Source organism: Nylanderia fulva, unplaced genomic scaffold, assembly GCF_048542155.1.
Source record: "Nylanderia fulva isolate GAGA-0341 unplaced genomic scaffold, ASM4854215v1 Scaffold9, whole genome shotgun sequence".
Lineage (NCBI taxonomy): Eukaryota > Metazoa > Arthropoda > Insecta > Hymenoptera > Formicidae > Nylanderia > Nylanderia fulva.
Window position 1 is genome coordinate 5,585,901 of NW_028191026.1, and position 25,147 is coordinate 5,611,047.

Below are 25,147 nucleotides of genomic sequence, written 5' to 3' on the forward strand. Positions count from 1 at the left end.
AAAAATGTCTTTTTTTAAATACTTCTCGAATTTTTTTACAATTTTTACTTTTTTTTTATATGTATATTTTACAATTAGATGGGATTTTTTTTAGTAAAAGAATAATTATTTAAATATTCTTAAAATTTGAAGAGTTTAATAATAACATTTAGATATAACATCATTTTAGAGATATATAATATTATATTTGGTAATTAGCTCCAAATATGGTTTAAACATATATTTATGTTTAAGGATGTATGGGAAATACAATCGGAGACAAAAGCATCAACGCTATTCTTTTAAAATATACAAAATCGCTAGTTTAATATCCTAATTTTTAGCTGTTTTCAGCATGGACACAAATCAGAAAAATGGCAGAATTGCAACAAATTTAAATGGTTTAGTATATGTTAATGTAATTTTGCAACATTGTTCTTTGAAGTTCCAGTTATACTATTTGCCATAAAAAAAAGTTTGAAATTCGAGGTCCCAAAAATGAGTAAAATTTGCCATCACTCTTTTGTACCATTGTTAGATGTTTCCCATACATCCTTAAATAATAGTTTAAACATATACTTATCTAGATTAATAGTAAATTATTTAATTAGTTAATGGCCTTGTAATTAATTGAATGATGACAATTAATTAACTATTAGTAAACCAATTATGTTAGTATGTAAATATCTATACTTATAAACTATAGACAATTGTTATAGACAATATAACCACAATGTCATAGACCATCTAAATAACTTTACTTTTTTTTTAAAGATTGTGTTAAATTCCATTAATTTCTTACCAATGTATAAAAAACATAATACTGACGTATGAAAAAAACATAATACTGAAGTATGAAAAAAATATAATATTAAAGTATAAAAAATAACATAATACGTTTGTTTATGTTATTGTCAACATAATGAATATGTAATATACATATTGTGTATCGTTTAAGAAAAATTTATTTTTTTGATGGAGATTCTTCACGCAATTTAAGTTCATTCAATTGTTTGAGCAATCGTGCACTCTCCTCAGCAGCAACATTTTGAATATCTGTCAAATAAACTAATCTATCATTGAATGACTGAAGGATATCATTCAATTTTAATCCCCTCTTACTTAAATCTTTATCATTTTGACTGATCTTTTCTATCTCATCTACAGATTCTACTTTTTTAACATTATTACTCTTTAAGGAAGTCAAAAGATCAGATGCTTTAGGTGCTTTACTTTCATTAACATATTCATTTTTATCTTCTTTTATGTTATCAACTACTTCGTAAGTTTCATTTAACGTTTGTTTAAATTTTGTCTCATGATTTTGATTAAAGACTGGCAAATTTTTCTCTTTTCCATCAATATGCTGAGAATTTCCTGCAGACGTTTCCTGGAAATATATATATATTATTCAAGATTTAACAAGTAATTAAAAAAAAAGATTACATTCATATCATTACAATATCTTCATAATATTATTTATTTACAGACAAGTTCAAATGTTTATAAATGTTATATATATAAAAAGATAATGTATTACCATATCAGTGCTATGTAGAGAATACTCCAATTGCTGGTTAGTATTATTGCATTCAGGATCTAATTCATCATACAATGATTTATAGAATAAATTTTTATATTTATGACTGGGTTCAGCTTCAGTACTTGCATTAAGATTAATTATCTGATTTTTGTCAGAGTCCTCTTGTGTAGTTTCTGCATTATATAATGTTTTAGAAGTGCCACGTGGAGGACGTAATGGCAGTTCTTGTACCTAAAATTACAGCAAACATTTAAAAAAATATATAAATACATATGATATTATAATAATACAAATACATACACACATATATGTGTGTATAACTGTAATATAATTAATATATTAATTATAATGTTATGTATTCAGTTATATATTTAACATACTTGTTTGAAATATAGCTTACCGTTTCTTTTATTGACAACTCAGTTGTATTTATAGGATTAATCGCCTTAAGGCTTTCTACACGCATTCGTTCGTTTTCTCTAAATTTCCTTTTCTCTGATTTTGACAATCCAGGTATGCACCGCATTACTTGTTTACTTGCTGACACTTCCATTGGATTGTAAGATTGAACTTCTGGTTCCTGTTAAACAAGTTATATACATATGTAGTAACTTTAAATTAGTGCTGATAAATTTCTCATAATACAAATTAATTATCACTACATTTCATACCTCGTCCCAGTTTTCAGATGACATGGGTTTATCCACAATTATATCTTTTTCTTTTTCCTCATATCTAATATTCATATCTATCAAATTTCCAATACTTGGACATGTTGCAATATGTTCCTACAATATTAAAACATAAATAATAATAATATTAATATAACAGAAACAGTAAGATTTTTTAAGAATAGTGAATATTTTTAGCAATATAATTTTACATTAAGTCAATAAATAGATAAATAATAAAAACTTGCAATTTGTCTATATAGATTTATACATACCCTAAGATGCTTCTGATCTACTATATGACTCTTGTCCAATGGACATTCTACCTTGTTTGCTGTATTAGCACTTTTTTTGCATTTAGCTATATGAGACATAAGTTTGTATTGTTGAATGCGATGTGCAGGATTGTAAGGACAGCTGACTATAATATAAGGTTCCATGTCTGAAACATTCAATTTTTTGTGCAAAATTATTTGTGCAATTATTACAATATTATTAGCATAAAATTAATTATTAAATATGAGACTGTGGAAAAAATATGAAACAAAATATGTTAGTTTTTAATATATGTATATATTATTGTATGTATTACTGTCGTTAACTGTTTGAAAGCAAAATCTGCAAAAGTCTTTCCAAGGTTGTTTGAATATATATTTTTTATTATACATTTGTATATATTTATTATACATTGATTTAAAAAATTAAAGAGAATCGGATAAAATTATTACAGAACTATCACGAGTTTTATATTATATATTTATGAAAATCTTTCATATATTTAAAATATATAAAAGATTTTTCAACAGAGAGAAAAATTTCATAAAATACATATAACAGAAAAAGGTAAAAGAGATAATCACTTTTGAAGTTCAAACTTTGTAATCAAACAAAGACAGACATTTCTATTTTTATTTTGATTACATTATTGACACGAAATTATATTTTTTTTATTAAATAAAATTATGTTATAAAGATCTAATAGAAATAACAGTAGGAAAATACAATGTGTATGCAACAAATAAAACTAATATTAATAAACAACCAATAAAGTAAAAAGATTTATTCGAATAAAAAAAATGTTTAACTTTAAATAAATAATTTTATCATCAATCATTTCTCTTGGAATCAGCGAAATATGAACAATGACGCAATCAAAAGTTCATGCAAAGAAAAGCTTGAGCACGCTTTCTTTGTTACGAATTCTAGCAAAATTCCCGCAGATAGTTCATCAGAATTATAATTATATACTTACTTTTGCACAAAATAATATACGTAATTCGTATATTTTTCAGATATTTGAATGCTGTATTCTTCCTTTTTCCGATACAATAAATTCACGTCCAAATTGATTTATTGATTCGCATAAAGGCTTTTGTGAAATGTGAGATCGGTATATATGTATGTAATATATTATACTACGTTATCACCGGAGCAGTTTCTGATTGGCGCATTCCGGCCAGTCAATCTGCCAATCGCAGACGAGCGCGCGAAATTCGACTCATCCCGCGTTTATTTGAATGCAGAATAAATTTATTTTTGAAAAAAATTGAAGGATAAAAATTGAACACGATCGATTGCATTTCAGACATTTCACTCTTTATTTTCTTTTTGACTATAGTAACTTGAACTCTTTATACACTCTCATAGCCTAAGTACGTGTAAATATAATAATAACAGAAATTATATGTAACTTATCGTGTGAAACTTATTGTTTAAAAATTCTATGTTTATAAACCTCCCTCGTTCTTTCTCTCTTTCTTCCTAATCAAATTCAGTGGAATGATTACAGATATTTGTCTCAACATTCTGAGAACTTATTCGAGAACAATAATGATGATTTTGATAAGTCTTATCACGTATATCTTTGAAGTAAATTATGAAGAGTGCAAGTTTTTTTTTCACACAATGCGCAATAAAACGACGTCTTGCACGCACACATAAATTTATAAATTAGTTGTAAGTTTTTGTTGAAAATTAATCGATCAAGAGTGTATAGTCTTCCTCACAACGGGTGGTATTATATTTTATACTTAGCACTCGAATTACAATGAGATATGCTGCTTTGTCGTGTGATAAATTATTTTTTACCAAAATGTAGATTAATGCATTTGATATAATGAAATATTAAAATTCATATATAATATATAAATGAGAAATGTAATACATTACTCGATATATTATCTAATAAGATAAACCTTTATTTTAAACATGTAAGGCTTTATTTTGTATAATATAAATTCACGAATTGGTATTTAATTCACACATTGGTCAATTTTTATTATTAAAAACAAGTATAATATATATTATTTTTAAAAGAATCACCACAATAGACTCGAAAAAACTATAACGCACATAAAATTACATTTAATATCCGATAATAGAAATGATTTAATATATACAGTTTGCGAACATAACGTTTTATGTATGTATGTATGTATGTGTGTGTGTATATATATATATATATATATATATATATAATTGTTTAATAATTCATATATATATATATATATAAATTTCAAAATTCACTTTGATAAAAACAAATACAATATGTATTTCACAAAGAGGAAATTCGTTCGAGCACTATGCACACATTTATAAATAACGCAGCGCAATAAATATGTAATAAACAGTTACATGTACATTTCGGTAAATATTGACTACAAATAACTCACGCGAATTGTACAATATATATTAAGTTATATTGTACGAATCATCCAACAAGGATTTCAAAAAAACACAGTCCTGCATGAGCTTATACAGATTTTATATTTAGTGGAAGTCAGAAGTCCGATCTACTGGTCATATCTTACTTAATTGTTTAAGAATTAAGTATTTCTTACAAAGTGCAGCAATTTTTGTTCATATATATTCGGATGGACAATTAACATTTCTCATTTGTTAAGTTCATACAGGAATTAATTTTCTTTCAGAAAACGCACTCTATTTGTTAATTATACACAAATCGAATATTTTCAATAAAACTGTCGTAATTGTTATGTTTTTTTTCTGTAAACGCTGGCATAAAACATTACGAGTAACTTGGTGTATATATATATATATATATATATATATATATATATATATATATATATATATATATATGAGGCATTTTTAAAAATTCTTCAATTTGTCAATTTTCCTTACAGCAAAATACACGCTTCAATGTACAGATTTTCAATGTACAATATATCTGTACATAGTTCAAGGAACTTTTCTTACACGTACAATGTACACGTGATGTATAAATTCATAAAATATTCCATGTACATAAATTCTAATATATACTATATATGTGAACATGTGTATGTGATGCATGTAACATTTTTTAAAAATTTTAGGCACATCGAGCACACAACAATGATGTACATACACAACAAGCCCTAGTTATAAGAGCACGATAACTTTTGTACATATATAATTTTTCAGATATAATTAATAGTACAAACTAAACACGGCAGCAAAGTTTATGATTGAAATCATAACAGCATTTGTATGAGCATATATATGTATACAATATAAATATCTAAATATACATATATCATATATTTGAGAGAGTGTTAATTAACATTTTATAAAATAATTATATATATACTATTTCATTAAGAATATTTATAAATTTGATTACCATAACATTAACATACATTTTATTATATTTGATTTTTTTGTACCACAGAGATTTTTCACAAATTAATAATCTTTAAAACTGACAATGAAATATACACATATAAGTAACAAATGATAACAATATTGAAATTATTAAAATTATATATATTTTGAAATTATTAAAAATATTCATGTAACTGTTTCATATATATATAAAATTATTCTGCAACAGTTTATTTTTTGTTATAATCTTATATTCCAATAATTATTGTATTTCATGAGGGCACTTTTATATACTTTCATTATGTATTCAAATCTGTCAGCATTTTTCAATATATTGGATATTATTCGAAATGCACATGTGGATATATTTTAAACATCATATTAACAAATGCTTTCAGATATATTGTCTTTGCAATCATTCTCTATTCACACTTAATTAATTAATTTCACCAATTCAACGAAAAATCAACAATTTGCTATAAATAATTTATATTATATAATTTTCTATTATTCTTTGTATAATTTCGTTATATTACTATGTAGTCATTCTACATTTAATGTGATGTAAAATAAACGATGTGGCAAATTATTGTATGCAAAATATTAATTTTTTTACATCGCGAGGCAACGTGATTACTCTACAGACTTTGTTTATGTGACGGTAATATTTATTTTGTTTCAATGGCAACCGTATACTTTAGCACATTTTGTTCTCTGTAAAAATTTCCGATTTCCTAAGTCAGATTGGTGACTCGTAAAATATATCTTTCTTATACATGTATAAGATACATTTATATATGTGTAAAATACATTTTATATATATTAAAATATCTTTAAAAATAATTATATAATTTATGATGTATGCTCCGATAACTAAGGCATAATTATGTACATGTGTATAAACATGCTCAAGTGTATAAATATATATAGATTCATTTATATATGTATAGATATAATATATAGATCTTTTATATTTTTGTTATAATTTATCTGTAACACGATACAACAAATACTGTTAAGTGTATCTTAAGGCACTCGTGCGAATAAAATCTAAAACATTTGAAACAAATAATGAAAAACAAAGATTTTTTAACTATAACAATCCATAAACGTACATATCTAACTATTACATTTGGTTAAATTGGTCCAGAACTAGAATATATTAAATAAAACTTTCACTTTGCATTAAACTCGTCATAAGATAAATTAGGAAATAGTGTGAAACGATTGTCGAGAACACAATCGATCAACCCTGTATTAATATAACATTTCATTATAGCCTCTCTCTTAACAAATAATATTATGTATTTTTATATATAACCCCGTCTATAAAGCCAGGAACTAGTGCTTTAAGGAATTATTTCACTCCCGACACACGTCTTCACACTTTAATAAAAATCTATAGTGTAAAGTTTCTCAACTGCATGTTCTTTTTTTTTACTACAATCAGCATCCTCAATAACTAGATATACTTTGAATAGTTCAAATCAAGTGCAAAACACGTGTAAAAGGGAGCATGAAACTATGACTAAAACCTGTATTAACAGAAATTTTGGGGTAAATATACAATATGCGTAGCATCCCTATCCAGTGCTTGAAGACTGTGCACGTGTAATACGCATATTTAGACCATTTATGGAAAAAAAAGAAAGAAATTATATTGTAAACTGTGTGAGATTGGCCTCAACTTGCTCACTTTAAATTCTTCTAATATTAATATCACGGATTTTGCTTTAATAGATCCTCTGTGTTATGGCAATATATACATTCGTCAATGCCTAGTGTAACGTTAGATGCAGATTTTCTTTACAATCCTCTCTAACACTTTACCACGGTTTTTGCATCAACTATATATAATATGAGAGCTATGGGACATTATTCATTTTGCATAACCCATGATATGGTTTTAATAAATATTTAGCAATGCCATAATAGACATTTCAATAAAGAATATATATATATATATATATATATATATATATATAAAATATATGTATACACATATATCCTTCCTGTTTTCTATGTGTGATATGTAACATTATTACATTTAAAATAACATGAATAATATGTTACAAATAAAATAACAGCAAGATAAAATATTGCACAAATAAAACTTTATAAATAATTATAATTTTTAAAAAACTAATAAAAAATGTGTGTGTAAACAATGATTTGATTATTTCAAGTGCATTTAACAGCAAAACACACACGCACGCACACACACGCACAATGATAATAATATATCGACAGTTTTATACATTTAAAAATCGCGCAAACAGTTATATATAAACTTTCTATTATGCAAGATAAATCACTTTTATGTTCCATAGCTCACAAATTCGTCCATATAATATCTCTATATTTATAATATAGGAATGTTTCATTTTTTCTTGTACGACATCTCTATTATTCTAGAGATATTTAATCATATCTAGAGATATGATTATACCATAAAACGCAGATTTTTTTACATAATTTTAACCGTATACGTTTCTCAGTAACATAATGTTGCCAGTGTACATATCTTTTGCAAACTGGAATGATAAATATAATTATAGATTTATATCCATGTGTGTATGTATATACGTTTTATATGTATATATATTATTATATAAGTCTCTTCATAATATAAATAAAAATTCGCAGTGAGCACATTCAGCGCGTTTGAATCACTCGTAAAACTTTGTACAAATAAAAGACCGGAGTCTTCTGAAAAGTGTAAATAATCGAACGTGTATTACTTTTAGCTTTGCTAAAGTCTTTGGCTAAACATCTAGAATTGCGAGCTAGAATTGTAACTCTTGGGTAACTTTTTCGTTTTACTGATAATCTTATTCATCTTGACTTGACTTAGCTAAAAAAATCAGCAAACGTTTTAAACATTTTAAAGCGCTCCATTTATCTAGCAGGTAAAATTTCGATGCTGACGCCGGTCAGTTAACAGTAGCAGCTATTAATTGCGTTACACCAATCTCTAGCTGCGATAGAAAATATTTCGTATCGTTTTTCGTCGCGAATAACGTTTATAGAAGATTGCACTGCAAGCCATGTCATTACGATCACAGTAATTGTATATGTATATATGTATATGTATGCTTAATTCGAATATGTATATATGTATATGTATTCGTACCTCAAATAACTTCATTATTTTTTGTCAACGTCATTCTGCTTTTTAGGACTTTGTTGCGTACAGTCGAAACTATTTATAACATCCTGAAAAAAATCATTTATATAATAATGATATTAATATAATGTATATATTATATTATGTTATATAATAATCCCAAGTAACAAATTGACATTGCTACCTAAGATATAATAATATATAATATAATATATAAATAATATAAAATATAATATATATAAAATATAAATCAAACAAATATACGTATAAGGCATGTAAAAGTTTAAATACGCTAAGTATCTCACCTCTATGCATGTAAATTGTTATATGTAATATTATAGTGATATGTAACGTAATACAGATACATGAAGATACAAACCTGTACCGCAATTTGTAACGGTGTCAATTCACCTACGGAGCAGTCGTTTCTCGCGACATTCGCCGGCAGTAGCCTAGGACAGGGTTTGCCCGTGAAGAGCATGAATAGTGCGTGAATGCTTCTACGTTGGGTCAATTCTATGTGACGATGTTGGTATCCAGCCAGGTGCCGACGATGCCGCGACGTTGTCGGGAACCACCTCTCGCACAGATTACAATACCGTCTGTGCTTTATCGTTGCCTGTGAAAGAAAAACGAGATAAGAAAGATTCAAGTTAAATATAGTGGAAAAAGGGAAAGCAGCAGATATATATCAAAGGGACAAGTTTGTTTGTTTGTTTCTTTCCTTACCTTCTCGTGATAAGCTAATTGAGTTATGAAACTGGCGACAGACATCTCGCTCTTTTCGTTAACGTCCTTCGCGACGTCCTCGATCTTATCGCTTATGACTTTGTCGTCCATCAATTTGGATTCTGCTACGTCGAGATCTTCGTTATCTTGGATGGTGATGACCGGAGGCGATCGGGAATTATCTCTGTCGCAACTGGTGTCGAAATTCACGGTGATTTCAGGTTCCAATATCGGCATGTTGTCCTCCTTGATCTTAATCTCCTTCGTGTTATCGCTCTTCTGATCCGTGGACTTGGAAATTTTGGGAATCTTGTAAAACGCAAGCTTATTCTCCTTCCTTTGTGGTGGCTCCTGCGATTGAACATCGTCACTTGGCTCCTTTGTTGGATCCTTCTTCCTCTTCTCGCTCAAGTATATCGTTTTGCGAATTAAGCTCTCGTTCGACAAAGCTTTGCCGAATTGTTTGAGAGCCTTTAAGGATATCGTAGTGCATTCACGCGTGTCCTCCGTCGTCTTCTCTTTGGTATCCGCCTTGTCGTTCTTCTCGGGCGACTTGGTCTTCCTCTTCACGAAGGAATTCTTACTTTGTTTGGAATGTTTCTTGTCAGACTTCTCGGTACTAGATATATTCTCAGTCTTGTCGGATCTACTGGCCGCAGGTGTAGAGCCCTTCTGCGACGTAACATCCTTTGGACAGCCCTGGAAAGAAGCGTCGTTCGAGCACGTCGTCTCCGAGAGACTGTTGAGATCAAAGCTCGAGCCTTGTTTTTTCTCCGCGGCTGTCTTCGGCCTCGCGTTGCCGTTCTGGCTCTCGCATCGGGATTTCGAAAGGCACTTCTTCAAGGTCTCCTTAGCCGCCAGGACTTCTTTGATCAAAGAATCGTTGCAGCAGAAATTTTCCCTCGTCACGGCGGTAGAAGCTACCGCCTTGTCGCACGAGGATCTCGAAGAAATCTCCCTGATGGAGTCCACCGAGTTTGCGTTCTCCGACATCGGTCTAGTATTGATGTCAACTTCCACGAGGGGTTTATCCTTCTCAGGCGAGCCCTTGCTGCTTCGAGACGAGGTCTCAAATATATTGCAACTTCTGATCGTCTTCTGATCGTCGCGAGACTCTTCCGTGGACGCGCGACGCAAACTGTAATCGGTGATGGGGTCCAGCTTCGGCATAGGAACATCCAGCAGATCCGTGTCCGCAATCTCCAGCTCCAACTCAAACTGGGTTGGGATCGCATCGGCCGAATACAACTGCTCGCTGTCACCGTCGTCGATCATGTGGTTCTCCAGCTCGCCAGAAGCGTCCGGCGAAGCCGGCAGGATCTCTATCGTAGATTGACTCTCGTCCGAGGACTCGATTTTAATCACCGAGTTGTTGTCCACCTCAAAATTGCCCGACACACTCGCAGGATCGTCTTGCAAGGTGCATTCGTCGGAATTATTCAGTCGTTCCTTCTTTATCACGATTTTATCGTTAGCATCCTTATCCAAGAAAACATCATCATTATCATCATCCTCATCTTCGTCATCAGCATCGTTTGGTTCTTTATCAGATGACTCCTTCAGATCGGACAATTTTACGAGAGAAGAGGTCGTCTTCAGTTCCTTCAACGCGAGTTTAAAGTCCATGGAGTGATTATGCTTGGAAAGATTCTTCTCGTCGAGTTCGCTCGTCGAGAATATTGTGTCCTCGTCCGCCTTTGTGACGAAACTACCAGACTTGGGTTCCTCGCATTGCAAAGTGATCTTCTTCTCCGAGCTGGATCTCTCGAACGATCGACTTATCTCTTTATCAGACAAAGGAATGTCCGCCTCCGGCCGTGGATGGTTATCGCGAGACCTCGATCTACGTTTGCTCCTGTCCTTTCCATGACACTCGTCGACGATCGACTTTCCGTGACCTCGATTCTTCTTCGGCGTCGTGCATAACTTAACATCCCCGGTATCTCGCGACGGTGAGGCGAAACTCAACGTGTCGTTGCTCTTCCTGTAATCGTAATCCGACATTCTCCTCTGCTTACACTTGGCCGGAAGCAGGTTGGACGTCGAGTTCGACCTAGACAACTTGTGGTCGCCGTTCTGCTCCCGACGATGGCCGACCTCCTTGGGAGTCGAGAAGATCTGGTCTATAGTTTGCAGCGAAATGGGGAGACAGAGTTAACTTCAATTCCTTTACCATGCTGTCCAGAATCCGATATCTCTCCAGCTTGACCTCAGGTTGCCACTTAGCGCTCTTGGCGATGACGTTCTTGCAGCCCTTGCTCAGTTCGCATTTGAACTCCGCACTGGCGGACGCTCTCTTGATGATGACCTTGGGAATCTTCTCGGAGATGCAGACCAAGGGATTCTTTCTCGTTTCGCATTCCGAAGAGGTGGCTCGCATGGAATCAGAGGAGCTGCTGCGTCTCGTCGAGTATCCAGCCTCGTCGCGTCCCGATTTCTTCCTCTTGAATGGTACTTCCGGGTGGCACGAGCTCTGCCTCTTCCGTCCCGTCACCTCCGGGGACGACGATCTGTTTCTCTCCTGCTTCTTCAGTTTCAACACGGGTATCTTCTCCTCGTATCTTCCTGGGTCTTTGGATTCTTGAGAGACTGAGCTGCAAACCGAGTTCTCCGACAGATCGTTTCTCGAGGAATTCTTGACCTTGGGTACGGTTTTCTTCAGGCTTTTACGTTTCATCTCTGTAGTGTCCTCGGCTCTCACGATCTTATTCGAATGCTTCTCGTCCAGTTTGATCTTCATCTTGGGAATCTTGTTTCTGTAGCTACTTGAATCTTGCAGAGAGTTCTCGGAATCGTTCTCGTATGTTGGTTCTTCGTTCGCAAGCAGGATCCGATCCGAGATATTCGCTTGAGCAGGTGCTTCCTCGTGAACGGCCTCGATGGACGGCGTACCCGGGCGAGACCTCGCATTTCTGATGATCGTCTTCGGTATCTTCGGTTGACAGCCCGGTTTAAAGGGCGATTTATTAATTACACTGTCCAGCTGTGGAAGAGAAGAGGTACCCACCTTCGAGATGAACTTCGAACTCTGAACCTCGCTCTTCTTGATCACGAGTTTGGGGACTATCTTCGTGTTGGCGTTGCAGTCTGTCGCTCGCAGGTACGCCACCTTCTCGTAACTACTGGAAGAAACTTGATCCTGCTCCTTGTCCACGTCGTTGCTAGTCGGGCTCGCTCTGGCCACCTCCTGGGTCGTCGGTTCGATAACTGATACGTTGGACTCGTCGTTCGGTTTGCTCGCAATCTCGGCGATCCCTTCCTCGAAGACTCGAGACTCCTTGACGATCGATGTCCTTGAGAGGGACAGATTGTCCAGCAACGAGTTGCTGGCTCCATGCAGCGGACTGGTTGTACCTGTAAAGTCGATCGACGACTCGTCGATGCTGCAGAGACGGTTGACGGCATCCTCCTGAATCTGGCTGGTCTCCCATTCCATCGGCACCATGCTGTCTTCCTCGGGGAAGGCGTGCTCAGACATCTGCACCAGGGGACACCTGTCCTCCGAGTAAATCCCGCAGTCGGAAGAGTCGATGCAGAGTAACTTGGAGTCGATGCTGATGTCGCAATCCCCGGGATTCTTCTCCTTCGTCTCTTCGGGTTCTCGAGGCCGTTTCTTCTCGCCGTTAATTATGCTCTTGATGACGGTAAACTCGGATATATTTTGTTCGCGCTTCTCATTCGCGAATAAATCGCAAATATTGCCTTCATCCGCAGGAAGATCCAAAGGAACAGTAGATGTAGATGTTATTATTGTGTTGCTGCAGTGATCCACTTCGTCGATTCCTTCATCCTTCGAAGGTTCTTCATAATCTTCAGTTTCTTGTGCTCCATCATTTTTCGGCTTTTGCTGCTCGTCACTTTCTTCTTCGTCGAGCGGTTGCTCTACGGATGCAACGTCGGATGGATTCTTTTGCGGGGTAATTGATTCGTTTAATTTACATACTGTAAAATTTTGTTCATCTTGTTGATTATTCGTTTGATCGATTTCCGTCGAAATATTGGATTCTACTGCAATCTTCTCGCTGTCTTCGCGATCAATCGGGGTCGACGGATCGTGTTGAGGTACAATTTCTTCATCTGCAGGTGAGTCCGAACTATCCTTCGCCGAATCGTTGACTTTGTCTTCCTGTTTATCTAAAGTAAGCGTAGAATCTTTCACCACTTCTGCACATTTTGATTCGTCGAGCATATTTTTTGACTCTGCGCTCAATTCGGATGTGTTTGCGACTTCGACGCGACTTTCATCCGAGCCTTGTTTCGCATTTGCATCCTCGACTGCGTCGGATTTATCTTCCTTTGGAGAAGCAGGTGTACAACAAACGCGAGTTTCGTCTTCAACCACGCGAGATCTTACCGATGCTTCCTCGTCTTCAACGTTATTCCTAGAATCTTGATCTTTTTCCAAATCGCAGGCTTTCTCATCCGCGACTTTAGAAGAAGATTCTTCCTTTTCGATGAACAAATCGTTGGACTTAACTTCATCGGATCGAGTTTTCTGCTTCGTTGTGTATTCATCGTTTCGTTGCATTATCAACGACGTGTCTGGCGATTTATTAAAAACGTCTCTTGCTAACGCATCGTCTCGATTATTATATTCATTTCCTTCTTTATTATTGCGCGAGTCAATATCCAAGTGTACTTCGCCCTGCGAAACGTCGTCTCGGATCGAATCTAGCTCATCGACATAGTCGGATGTAGGACGATCGTGCATTGTCGGCTCGTTCGACGTGGGACAAAGTGCCCTGCTGATGTTGGAAGAGTAGTTTTGCTCGGCGGACAGGAACGAGAGAGAATCCAGCTTCTGCGTGGCGAAGATCTCGCTGAAGTTCAATTCCTTGAGATTGTCGCTGTTCCTCCTGTCGACGTGGGACGAGTACGACTTGATCGACTCCATAGTCTCGTCCCAGATGGGTGGTCTCGGTGCCAGGAATAAATTCGACTCGAACGCGGAGCTCTCGCTGTGACCCTTTTCGAGATTATCCGTCAACGCTTTCGACTTGCAAGGTTTCACGCTAGAATTTTCGTTGTCCAGGTTGTATTGTTTCTCGAGAAAGCTCAGATCCACGATATTCTTCCGGTTACCTTCCTTGCTGTCTGGTTGGTTGCTCCTGTTCGTGTACAACTTGTCCGCGTCGTCGTTGAAGAACTCTAGATGCGACGTACTTCGGGGTGTTTTCGAAGAAGCGCAAGGAGCACTTTTGGCGTTCTTATTCGGCGGATGATCGACGTGTCTTGCCGCAGATTTGGTTTGATCGACAGGTGAGATCTCTCTCTTTCTCCCGGAAGCGACGTCGCGGTTCCTCTTGAATACCTTCCGTAGCTTGGAACAGTTGTAATAATCGTAGGACGGAGATCTCGCGAAGTAGGATTCGCGTCCATTGTCGTAATTCTCGTTCCCGCGAGCCTCCATGATTAATTCGCGATACGTGAATCGGGGATTGGGACTGTAAGTGATCTTGCCGTCCTTGGTGGTGTACACAGGAACCGTATTCAAGTTCTCCACTTCGTCCGCGCTGAAGAAGCTCGGATTTACATACCCGCTCGCGGTCTCGTACAAGTCAAAGTTGTCCCCATATCTACCGTCGTCCCTCTTCGACCTCTTCCACCTGTCCGGACGCTTCGCATCTCTGGCGTCCGCGTTCTCGTTCGCAGCAACGTCAATGTGATTGTAATCGAAATGCGCGGAATTATCGTAACTGGCGTTCTCCAAGCTGGGATCCACCGTGCTCGAAGAAGTCGACGGGATCGCGTTTAATCTAGACGTTACATCCTCCTGGAAGCTTCTCGCACTCCTGCATGAAGAAGTCATCTCCTGATGCTCCTTCTTCTGAATGCTTACATTCCTCGACTCCACGCATGGAGCATTATTGTCCGACGAGGTCTTCAATTCCTCGCTGCAGAAATTGATAGCAGCGACCTTCCTGTCCGACTCTTCATGCAGGCTTCTTTTTCTGATTGTTGTCTGCTCTGCTTTCGAAGTTTCCAAGATCTCCGACTCAACTTCGGGATCGACGTTACCTGAAAAAGAAATTACGTAAGATTTTATCACACAACTCTAGGATTTTTTTTTTAGAATTCTTAAAAGTGTAAAGTACCTTTATCTTCGTATACATCATTGATTAATTCTCCTTCCTTCAACAACGAGCCTCGTCTCTTCTTAAGCGAGCCGGATGTGTCGTCATTGTTGGTCGAGTCTTCCTTGGTGCTAATCGCGTTGTGTTTGACCACTTCCGCGTTGGTTGGATCCTCGATAGAGGTTTCCGGTGAGACAGCTGAAGATCGATTGCGTCTCTCGTAGTCCTTGTCGCAAATAGACTTCTTCTCGCACTGAATCTCGGTTATCGAACTCGTCGAATTCGATCTGGGTCCGTTCGAGATCGAATGAGTCAGGTGGCCGATCGTTTCGGCCACGGCATTCTTGATATTCTCATGCAGCAGCTTCTCCGTGGTGTTCCGTTCCGTGCACGAGACGTTTATCTCGATCTTGATCGCGTCCAAAGAGCCGCTGGTCTTCGCCTCCTCCTCCGCATCCTGCAATTCATTCTGATGATCGTTATTATCTTTCAGTTTCAAGTTAACGTTCGTAACTTGAATGGCAAAGTCGGGGTTTACATTCTTAGCCACGAACTTCTTCAGGATACTTCCTCTAGCGCGTTTCCTCTCTTGCTCCTCGGACGACTTCAGCCTCGCCACATCCTTCTGATACGCCTGTTTATTGCTCGGTGATTGTAACAATGCTTCATCAGGATTCGAAGAATGAAGCTTCTTCCTCGCTGCATAATCCAAGTCTTCTTTATTCTTATGCAACCGCTCAGCGGGCGATTTGTACTTCATTCTTCTGTATTCCTTCAGAAGACGCAGTCTCTCTCCGCCGTCGTCGAGGCTGACGTTCTCGATCACCCTTGGTTTATTATTACGCGAAACCTTGGATTCTCGGAGATTATCGACGGAGCATAATTTTCCTTGAGTATGTTTATTGTGATGTACAACTGTTCCGCTGCATAACTTATCCGAAATCGACTTCTTCCGATCCTGCGTCTCGCGTCGAGAAGATTTCGAGTCTTTCGCCGCCTTGTTGGATTTTCTCTCCGAAGGGGAACCCTCCTTCGCAAACTGTCTCAACTTGTCGCCGCTCAAGATCGAATGTTTCGTACTTTTCGTCATCTTCGTGCAATCATCTTCTACGGTCGATCTGGAATTTCTCGACGCGACGTCATTTGTCGATAATAAATCTCTTTGACAAGTGGATCTTTTTTCGGAATAATTAACGTCCCGGTCAAGGTCAACGGAGTCCGGCTCGCTCGTGACACTTTGCAATGCAATGTTATTCAGCTCCATCGAGTTGGCATATCGAAGCGTGGCCTTCGCGCTCGTTTCCGGAAGTGCTTGTAATTGTTTACGAGCATCCGGGCTGGTCAAGGAGACGGCCTGAGATTCGTTGGTCGTTGAATTTTTATAATCTCGTATCGCGGGTTTGTTCTGCTGCGTCCCTGCCGCTCCCACGATCTTTAATTCATACTCGCCCGCAGAGGTCAGAGTCATTCGTATTCCGGAGGTCGCGTTTTCCGCCTCATCGTCCAGCGAGAACACTTTCTCGCTATTGTCGTTTTTCGAATTATTTTCACTCGTCCTCGGACGTTCCTTGCCGTTTTTCGCAGACTCGTTCGTGGAAAATTCAAACGTGCCCAGAACGGCCTCGTGATCGAGTATGTTGTTACCTCCGTCGTTCTTGAAATGATGATGATTCTCCAGGCGATGATATTCACCTTCCGACGAGTCGATTGACTTGTTCTGCTCGTCGCTTAAGTGATCGTAGGGCTCTCCCTTCGTTGGCGACTGCGTGAAACTGATCATGGGACTGTTTTGTATGATTTCTATCGGGTTCGTCGGGATCGTGAGATGATCGTCGACGCTGCCACGACGGGACTCGGACGATTCCTCGTTGTCCGAATGAATGGGAGTGTTCAACGTGGTGGAGATCGGGGTGCACTCTGACGTGGGTAGATCCGGCAGGCTTATGTCGTCCGGATTATGAGATTCCTCGCTCGCGAAACTGCTCTGCTTCTTCAGATTCATGTCCTGAGCGGCGTCCAGGACGTTGTTGTCCTTCAGAGACGTAGGTAGGGCGGCCGAGACCATCTCCGAGTCGTTTATCCGCGACGTTCGCGAGGTGTCCTCCACCGTCTTCGGAGAAGACGAACTCTCGACGATGTCCTTGCTCGTTAGACCTCCAAGATCGGCGTTGTACTCGGCCTCGACGTCGGACTTGCCGACCTCGGTTTTCTTGACGACCTCGACGAGAGTCGGCATCGAGCTCGCCGCGACTTCCGGTCCCTCCCGGAAGAATGACACCGCTTCCTGGCCCTCCAGAGTCCCGGCGACCGTCTGACCGTTCGCGACCTGCAAAATACTACCTATCTCGAGATTATCGACTATGTGGATCGTCGGGACTTCGTCGGGCCCGTTGCTGATGCACTGTATGATGTGGCTCCCGGGTCCTACGATGTTCTCCTTCGAGATGATCTCCTTGCAGGTCGAGTCCTTGGACGAGTAGGATATCGTCAGACAGTCCTGGGCGGGGACCACGTCGATGTTGCCGGTCTTGTCTCGATTCTCGAACGTTATCACATTCGAGGTGATTTCAGACTTGCTGCCGCTTAGATCCTCCAGGGTCTTCGCCGAGAGATTCACGTTCTCGTAGCCCACTACCACCACCGACGTCGAGTCGCTCAGGATGGCGTTCGATAAGTTGTTGCTCGCGCCGTCCTCGTCCTCGGACTCATCCCAGGTAGCCAGGAACTGTCGCACGTCCAGCTCCGGCTTGTCCGCGAGCTCCTTGGACATTTTCTGTCGCATAGCAGTGCCATCGCCCGCGTTTGTATCCAGGGTATTATTGAAGCCGTCGCTGCCCGGAGTCTTCTGCACCTCGAACTGGCTCTTCTGCGCAGGATACCCGTCCTGCTTCGGTACATTCGCCTCCGTGTACAGAGCAGCAGGCGCTGCAAGACCGTTGTTATGCTGCTGCGGGATCAGTCGTTCCGGTTTCTGAACGTTGTGGTTCACCATTTCGGGGACCCCGTTGCCGTCCTGCTTGCTCGCTTGCTTATCCGGCGAGTTGTCCAACTGCGGAGCCTGAGGATTCATCGGCGGTGCCTGTTGTATCCTGGGGAAAGCCTCGGGCATGTAGTTGGAGTTAATCAGAACCCCGTTCTGATCGAACTGCAGGTTTATAGGCGGAATATTTGCGGAAGCGTTGACGGTGGACGCGGTGACGCAAGGCGGAGTCTGCTGGATCGGACCCTGATACGTGATGGACTGCTGCAGCTTCATTATTTCCCTGTACCTGTGAACGCACTCCTTGTACTTGGGATGCGACTGGTATCCGGGTATCCTGGAGAGCTCCCTGAGATTGTTCTCCATCGAGAATCTCTGCATCGCGATCTTTTGCTGGTATATCTGGTATCGCGAGTTAGGAGGTGGCGGAGGAGCGTGCATGGCCGACGCCTGCATTCTGTTCACCATGGATACGTTGTCGGCGGCGGTGGTCTCCTGACAGTCGTGCGTCGTGCTCTCCGTAGGCAGGTTCCTTGGGTACTGCGAATTGAAGTAGGTATTCTGCGCGGGTGGAATCATGCTCGGATTCTGCACGCTCGTGGTAGAAGGCATCCCGCTCATCATGGTACCGCCGCTGCTTTGATAGGATACCTGCTTGCTGCTGTAGGACTGCTTCTGCTGGGGCATCGCAAAGCCCTGCTCCTGATGTTTCACCATCCCCTGACTCGGTACACTCATCCCGCTCATCTTGGAATATTCCTTGACGTTGTAGGGATACTTCTGATACTCCCCCGTGTAATTGTAGCCCTGCATAGGATAGTTCTGCAGCATTCCCGAGGAAGGCGGAGGATAGTTTCGCGAGAGCATACGATCCTTGCGATACTTGAAGTCGGGAAAATTCCTCCGGTGATCCGCGTTAGGTCCGTTAGGCGGAGGCACGACGGGAGATAGGGTCTCCTTACCCTCGAAATTGTCCTTTCTGATGTTGTAGTCGCTGTTGAATCTTCGGGCGTCCGGTTGATACCCGGCGGACGGGCGCATGTTGTCCCTGTAGGTCGGGTTGTTCTGATAGGAGCAGTACTTCTCCCATTGCTGGTAGCTCATGTTAGGGTCCGGATTGCAGCACAATGCTTTGCAGGGAACGAAGGACGGCGGCGGACCCGCTGTTCTGCCAGCGGCGTGAGAATTCACGTTGGTGTTTCGTGGTGGTCCTATGGATCCGTGGGGCGGCGGGTTCATATTCATCACGTTCGGTCCATTGAGATGGGAGATAGGTCCGTTCAAAGGCACCTGATTATTCCTGTAGCCCAGCTCTTCGTTCAAACCGCCCATCGGAGCGTTTCTCGGATCCATAGGATTATCCACCATGGGATTTCTTGTATTCGAAGGTCCGTAGTGATTAATGCAGTTCTGCATTTGCACCATGGACGCCAGAGGGGTATTGTCAGCGGCTGCATTGTGCCCATGGGAGATGTTACTGGGCAAATGTGGCTGGAAATGCCTCGGATTGAAATTAGGATCACTTTGGTGTGGCTTCTCAAATCCCTCGCTGCTGAGATTCAAACTGTTCAGCTGTGTCGGACAGGTTGGACTGATACTGGAGATAAACGATAAGTGTCCCGAATTGACATTTTGAGCAGTGGATGTTACGTCGTTTATTCCTGACTGCGAGGGATTATATTGATGCCAATCTGGCATATTTCCATTGTAGTTCATTGTACATTGTTTTTCTTATGTTGTTGCGTGATTACATTGTTCTCTCCTTATTTGCAGGAATGTGTGTCCATCTAATAAGAGCAGGAGGCTACCTAAAGAAAAAAGACAAAGCATGTTTTATATTTACATATAATATTAACATAAAATACATATTTATTTTAGGAAATTATATAAGAGTATGTACACATGTGTCTTGATAGCACAATCAAATAGAAGTATTCCTAAAGCCAGTACATTTTTTATGCATAGATTCTATTTATCATGTATACACATTTTATTATGCATCATTAGATACTTAATATATTTCGCAAGAACACAAAGAGAGATAATATCCAGCTCCGCAATCATTCCTACATGTATTACAAATGCGATGCACGATTAAAAAATCTTGACGCACTTTGCTCCGCGGTCAAGCTCGAAATTATACACGCGATATAACGTAACGCAGGTATGACCTAGATATTTCCTTTGACATCTTCGAAAGCAGCGCTTATCAGCTACACGTCTGCCGAATGTGTTTTCGTTACAATGCAAATAATCCGCGAATTATCCAGTCATGCGTCAAACGCGATACGGAACAATATACGTCGTCGCGGATCTGTCATCCTGGAAATTCGGCGTTCGTCCGAGCCGAGACGGGGCAGGTGACACCATATTTACCCTCTCGAGGTGCTGTGGCCATTGTTAAGCCACTTAGCCTAGATCGCCCGAGTTGCCCTTCCCGATGTCGCCGTTCTCCACTTTGACAGCTCGCCTGTTCAGCTGTTACTTTATCTCCCGCGCGAGGCACCGCGAGCGTGATAACGCGCTAATTTATACGCCGCGTACCTGGCGTGAGTGGGCACACGCACCTTGGTCGGACGGACCTTGAAAGTCGAATGCGGATCGAGACGGAACGGATTCGCGAGCGTCCCGACCTTTTCTCGACCGGGTTTATTCGCTGTGACGCGAATATCGCGAGGTCCAGCTCGCGCGTCCCCCAAACCTCGTCGTCGTCGAGGATGGAAGTGCGGGAGTACGCGGGAGGCACTTCCTGGACTTACCTGCACATTAACATCGCTCACAACACGCACGCCATATTGGACACGACTGCTCGCGAAGGAGCAAAAAAAACATCACGCGCCCTCTGCACCGAGAGGTGCCTCGTCGCTTGCGCGCGACCTATGTGTGTGTGTGTGTATGTATTATTATTATTGCGTGTGTATTCGCGCACCTGGTTTGCACCTGGGCGCACATGCGTAGAATACGTCAGGAAAAATGCGACACTAATCGCCTTACGCTTCGCTTAGTACAGTCACGAGTGCCGTTGCCTTGTTACGAGGAGGAACGCGTGAAAAAAAAACCCGTTATGATAATATATACTTACTGTACATCAATAAAACCAACTGCGAAAGAAAATGTCATTGCGGCTTAATAACGTAAATGAAATAAAAAATCAATAAAATATAATGAAATGAAATCAATGAAATATTTATGAAATGAAATAATATAAATGATATGAAATAAATAAAATGAATATAAATGAAATAAATTTAGCTTTTGACGAAGCTTTGATATTTGTTTTTTATTATTTGCACATTCATCAAAGATTGATGGGAAAACATTTGTTGCTTGTTGAAGATTGTTAAATATGCATAAAATATTCTGTTCTATAAGAGTATATGAAAATGTTGAATTTTATATGCAATGCTAAGTTTTTTAATTCACTTATTGTAGGGATATACACAGAGAAATATATATTAATGTACAATTAGATTAAAAATTTATACAGTATGTATCTCGTGTATAAATATACATTATTGCTTACTTTTATAACTTTGGACACAAAAATGCTAATATTAATATTAAGAATAAAGAATGGAATAAAGAAACAGATCTACTGTTTTTCTCCAGAGTCGCAAAATATATGCAAATCCAAGTTACTATATTATAAAATAAATATAATTAAACATTGAATTTGATTCAACATCTTTTGATTTGCTTAAAGAAAAATAACTTTTTTTATAGAAATTATACTTGTTTTATAATTAGTTCCAGACAAATATATTACATAGAAAGTACTGATGTATGTAAAAATGTACTGCAAAGTATATATTTGCTATTGTCAAATGCAAAAAGTAGATATTTAAGAAAAGCAATTAATACTAATTATATTATATAAACTACAATTACTTGATATTGTCCTTTGTATTATTTAAAACGTCTCAAGGATTTAAATTTAATTTGACAGCCTCTTGTCGTATCACAGAAATAAGTTCTTGATTTATTAAAAATGTGAACCTTAGTCCTGCAATCTATAAAAAAAACACAGACATTAACAGAAATTGTTATTAAGAATTACATTTACAAAATTACAAATATATTTTTTAGAATAATTAATTAATAATTTGTAAGAAGAAATTTTTTAATTTATAAATAATTTATAAATAAACTCAATATATTGTAAAAATTTTAATAATTACCTCAATTACACTATTGTTATTCAGCTCACTATTGTTACTCAATATATTGTAAAAATTTTAATAATTACCTCAATTACACTATTGTTATTCAGCTTCATTTTATTGCCAGCTAGAATTGGTCTGCTATCCACAAAGATCGGTCGTTTTCCTTCGGATGATAAAAAGAAGTCTCCATTATTCCTCAGGCGAATGGTGCCTTGTCTACGTGAAACTTTCCAAGCTGGACCTTCTAAACTAAGATCCACATCAACAGTTTGATCCTTTGTAGAACGTCCTACACTTATCTGAACAAAGATATACAAGAATAAAATATAAATCTTTCAAAAATAAGGCGTTATAAATAAGAATGTAAATAGAATAATTATTTATTTCTTACCTCCCTAGATCTCATGAGATATCTGACAAGTCTTCCTCTTAGAATGGCCAAGGTTTGATTGTCAAATTCTGGAGGATTAATACCTGTTACACTATCGACGAGTACCTGCCATCTCCCAAGCTCGTTTTCCAATACTTTAATTTCTCTTTTACTCTTTCTATCTGTTGTTGCTAATTCAGCATCTATCAATTCATCTTTCGGTTCCATCAATTCAGTATCATTGATCATATCTTCTGCATCAGAAAAATTTAACACATGTTCACCTCTTGGTAAACTCTGTACTGTTTGATCTGGTAATAGATGATACTGTTTCATCAATTGCCAATGACTATGTAACGCTTTCGCAGTTCTAGCTGGATAAAATGTATGTGCATTTGCTTCAAGCAATTCTTGAAATACTTCTGGCGTTGGTTGAGAAGTCTGAGACAAAATAAAAGGTTACATTTTTGCAATACAACTATGTAACATATGTCGAAAATTACATTAATGATTAATTTAATAGTTTAATTATAAAAAAATATATTTTATTTAAAACTCACTGATTTAATGGTACCCAGTAAATCTTCTTCAACCTTACTATACAAAGTTCTCGCTTGCACACTAGCTATCAATTCAGGATGTAAATTACGCATAGCTTGCACAGCTACACGTGAAACTGCACTGTCATACAACAGCGCGTACCATCTTTGTTGTATCTCTTGCAACGTAAAGCGACAGGAAAACTTTGTACCTCGATGAACCTTAAATAATCAACATAATATTAGAAATATTCTAAATACATCAATTATATTTCTTCTCTCATTAATATGATTAAAAAGAAGATAAAGTAAGAGAATTAATGTAAAAATTAATTAAATAAGCACCATTCTCAGATCATTTGTTTGTTGTACACCAGTAATCAATGCCAAATCATCAGCAGGTTTCCATCGACCAAGGTCTTTGGTAGCATTGATAGAATGCGAGTGATTTTTATTCTTCTTATTTTTTCGTCCAGGATTCGAACCGCTCGGTCTAGTGGGTCTACGATTACATCTATCCGACTGTGCCAAGGTGGTTGGAATTGGTATCGGGGTAGGTAGCGTTTGCGTTGGTAGAACATCTATAGGACCAGCAGATACAGAGATCGTTCGCGACTTCGACGTTGATTTAGCACTCGTAGCAGGTGGTTGCAGATTGAACGTCGTTTCCACCACCTCGTCGTCAAACTTTTTGCGTTTTATCGTGCGAGACGAGCTTCAAACAGAAACAGAAAGCATTAGTAATGTCATGTTTAAGGTGTTTTTTTTAAAAGAAGACTAATTTTTCTGTAAAATAATGATTTTCTACCTTCTTCGTTTGGTCGCCAGAGCGTCTAGAGCTGCTGATTCGATCGGAATACCCAAAAATCCGTCATTGTGTGCAAGTCCACTGTGGTTGAGACTAGTCGGAGTTGATATATCCATTGTTACGTAAATAAATCGTCGAATAAATCGAGGCTGTCAAACCATAATATTGCTCGATTTCTCGTCGCCTTCAAAGTGAATAAATTCGCAATTATTTAAAGTCTTCTATTCAATTCACACGTAATTAATTCCCACGAAAGATATCACAACATCAACACCTAACTTGGACAGTTCGATGCGAAGTGACTCACGGAAGAAATAGACAGTTCGATTAATCGATACGAGGAACGAAAGCGCTCGATTCGACTAATCGATAATATCGATTCGGCGAGATTTTTAAACGCGCAATATTCAACAAAATAAATTTTAATAAAAAAATATATAAAACACTCGTATCTATATAATCATATACTATATCTATTATATTTTCCAAATAAATACAAACTTTCTCTTTCATTCAGTAATTTTTAACTGAATAATAATTTTATAATTTCTTTTGTAT

The 25,147-nt window shown here is 38.2% G+C and overlaps 3 protein-coding genes across 3 annotated transcripts; all 3 read right to left on the bottom strand.

The window, feature by feature from the left end:
• Positions 1-114: 114 nt before the first annotated feature.
• Positions 115-3,606, bottom strand: LOC114929930 (proteasome alpha3 subunit). Its single transcript, XM_029301651.2, has 6 exons — positions 3,446-3,606; positions 2,469-2,635; positions 2,194-2,310; positions 1,923-2,102; positions 1,520-1,753; positions 115-1,369 (listed from the first exon to the last, which is right to left on the bottom strand). Exons 2-6 carry the CDS (start codon positions 2,631-2,633, stop codon positions 944-946), a joined length of 1,122 nt encoding a protein of 373 aa, XP_029157484.2. The 5' UTR covers positions 2,634-2,635; positions 3,446-3,606; the 3' UTR covers positions 115-943.
• Positions 3,607-3,767: 161 nt separating this feature from the next.
• LOC114929849 (uncharacterized) lies at positions 3,768-21,539 on the bottom strand. Its single transcript, XM_029301526.2, is given in 6 exon segments — positions 3,768-9,015; positions 9,306-9,545; positions 9,656-11,800; positions 11,802-15,673; positions 15,751-20,517; positions 21,469-21,539. Coding segments are annotated over 5 exon segments (11,001 nt in total). The 5' UTR covers positions 20,426-20,517; positions 21,469-21,539; the 3' UTR covers positions 3,768-8,946.
• Positions 21,540-22,501: 962 nt separating this feature from the next.
• On the bottom strand, positions 22,502-24,927 carry Rcd5 (microspherule protein Rcd5). The gene is made up of 6 exons (XM_029301599.2): positions 24,590-24,927; positions 24,127-24,496; positions 23,803-24,003; positions 23,264-23,683; positions 22,956-23,171; positions 22,502-22,719 (listed from the first exon to the last, which is right to left on the bottom strand). Exons 1-6 carry the CDS (start codon positions 24,703-24,705, stop codon positions 22,630-22,632), a joined length of 1,413 nt encoding a protein of 470 aa, XP_029157432.2. The 5' UTR covers positions 24,706-24,927; the 3' UTR covers positions 22,502-22,629.
• Between the last annotated feature and the right edge of the window lie 220 nt (positions 24,928-25,147).

Coding starts and splice junctions, on each gene's coding strand:
- LOC114929930 (XM_029301651.2), bottom strand. CDS start 2,633: ATGGAACCTTATATTATAGTCAGCTGTCCTTACAATCCTGCACATCGC. Junction 2,311..2,468: donor TAGATCAGAAGCATCTTAGG/GTATGTATAAAT, acceptor TTAATATTGTAG/GAACATATTGCAACATGTCC. Junction 1,370..1,519: donor CTCTACATAGCACTGATATG/GTAATACATTAT, acceptor ATATATTTCCAG/GAAACGTCTGCAGGAAATTC.
- Rcd5 (XM_029301599.2), bottom strand. CDS start 24,705: ATGGATATATCAACTCCGACTAGTCTCAACCACAGTGGACTTGCACAC. Junction 24,497..24,589: donor CTGGCGACCAAACGAAGAAG/GTAGAAAATCAT, acceptor TTCTGTTTGAAG/CTCGTCTCGCACGATAAAAC. Junction 23,684..23,802: donor TACTGGGTACCATTAAATCA/GTGAGTTTTAAA, acceptor ATTTTGTCTCAG/ACTTCTCAACCAACGCCAGA.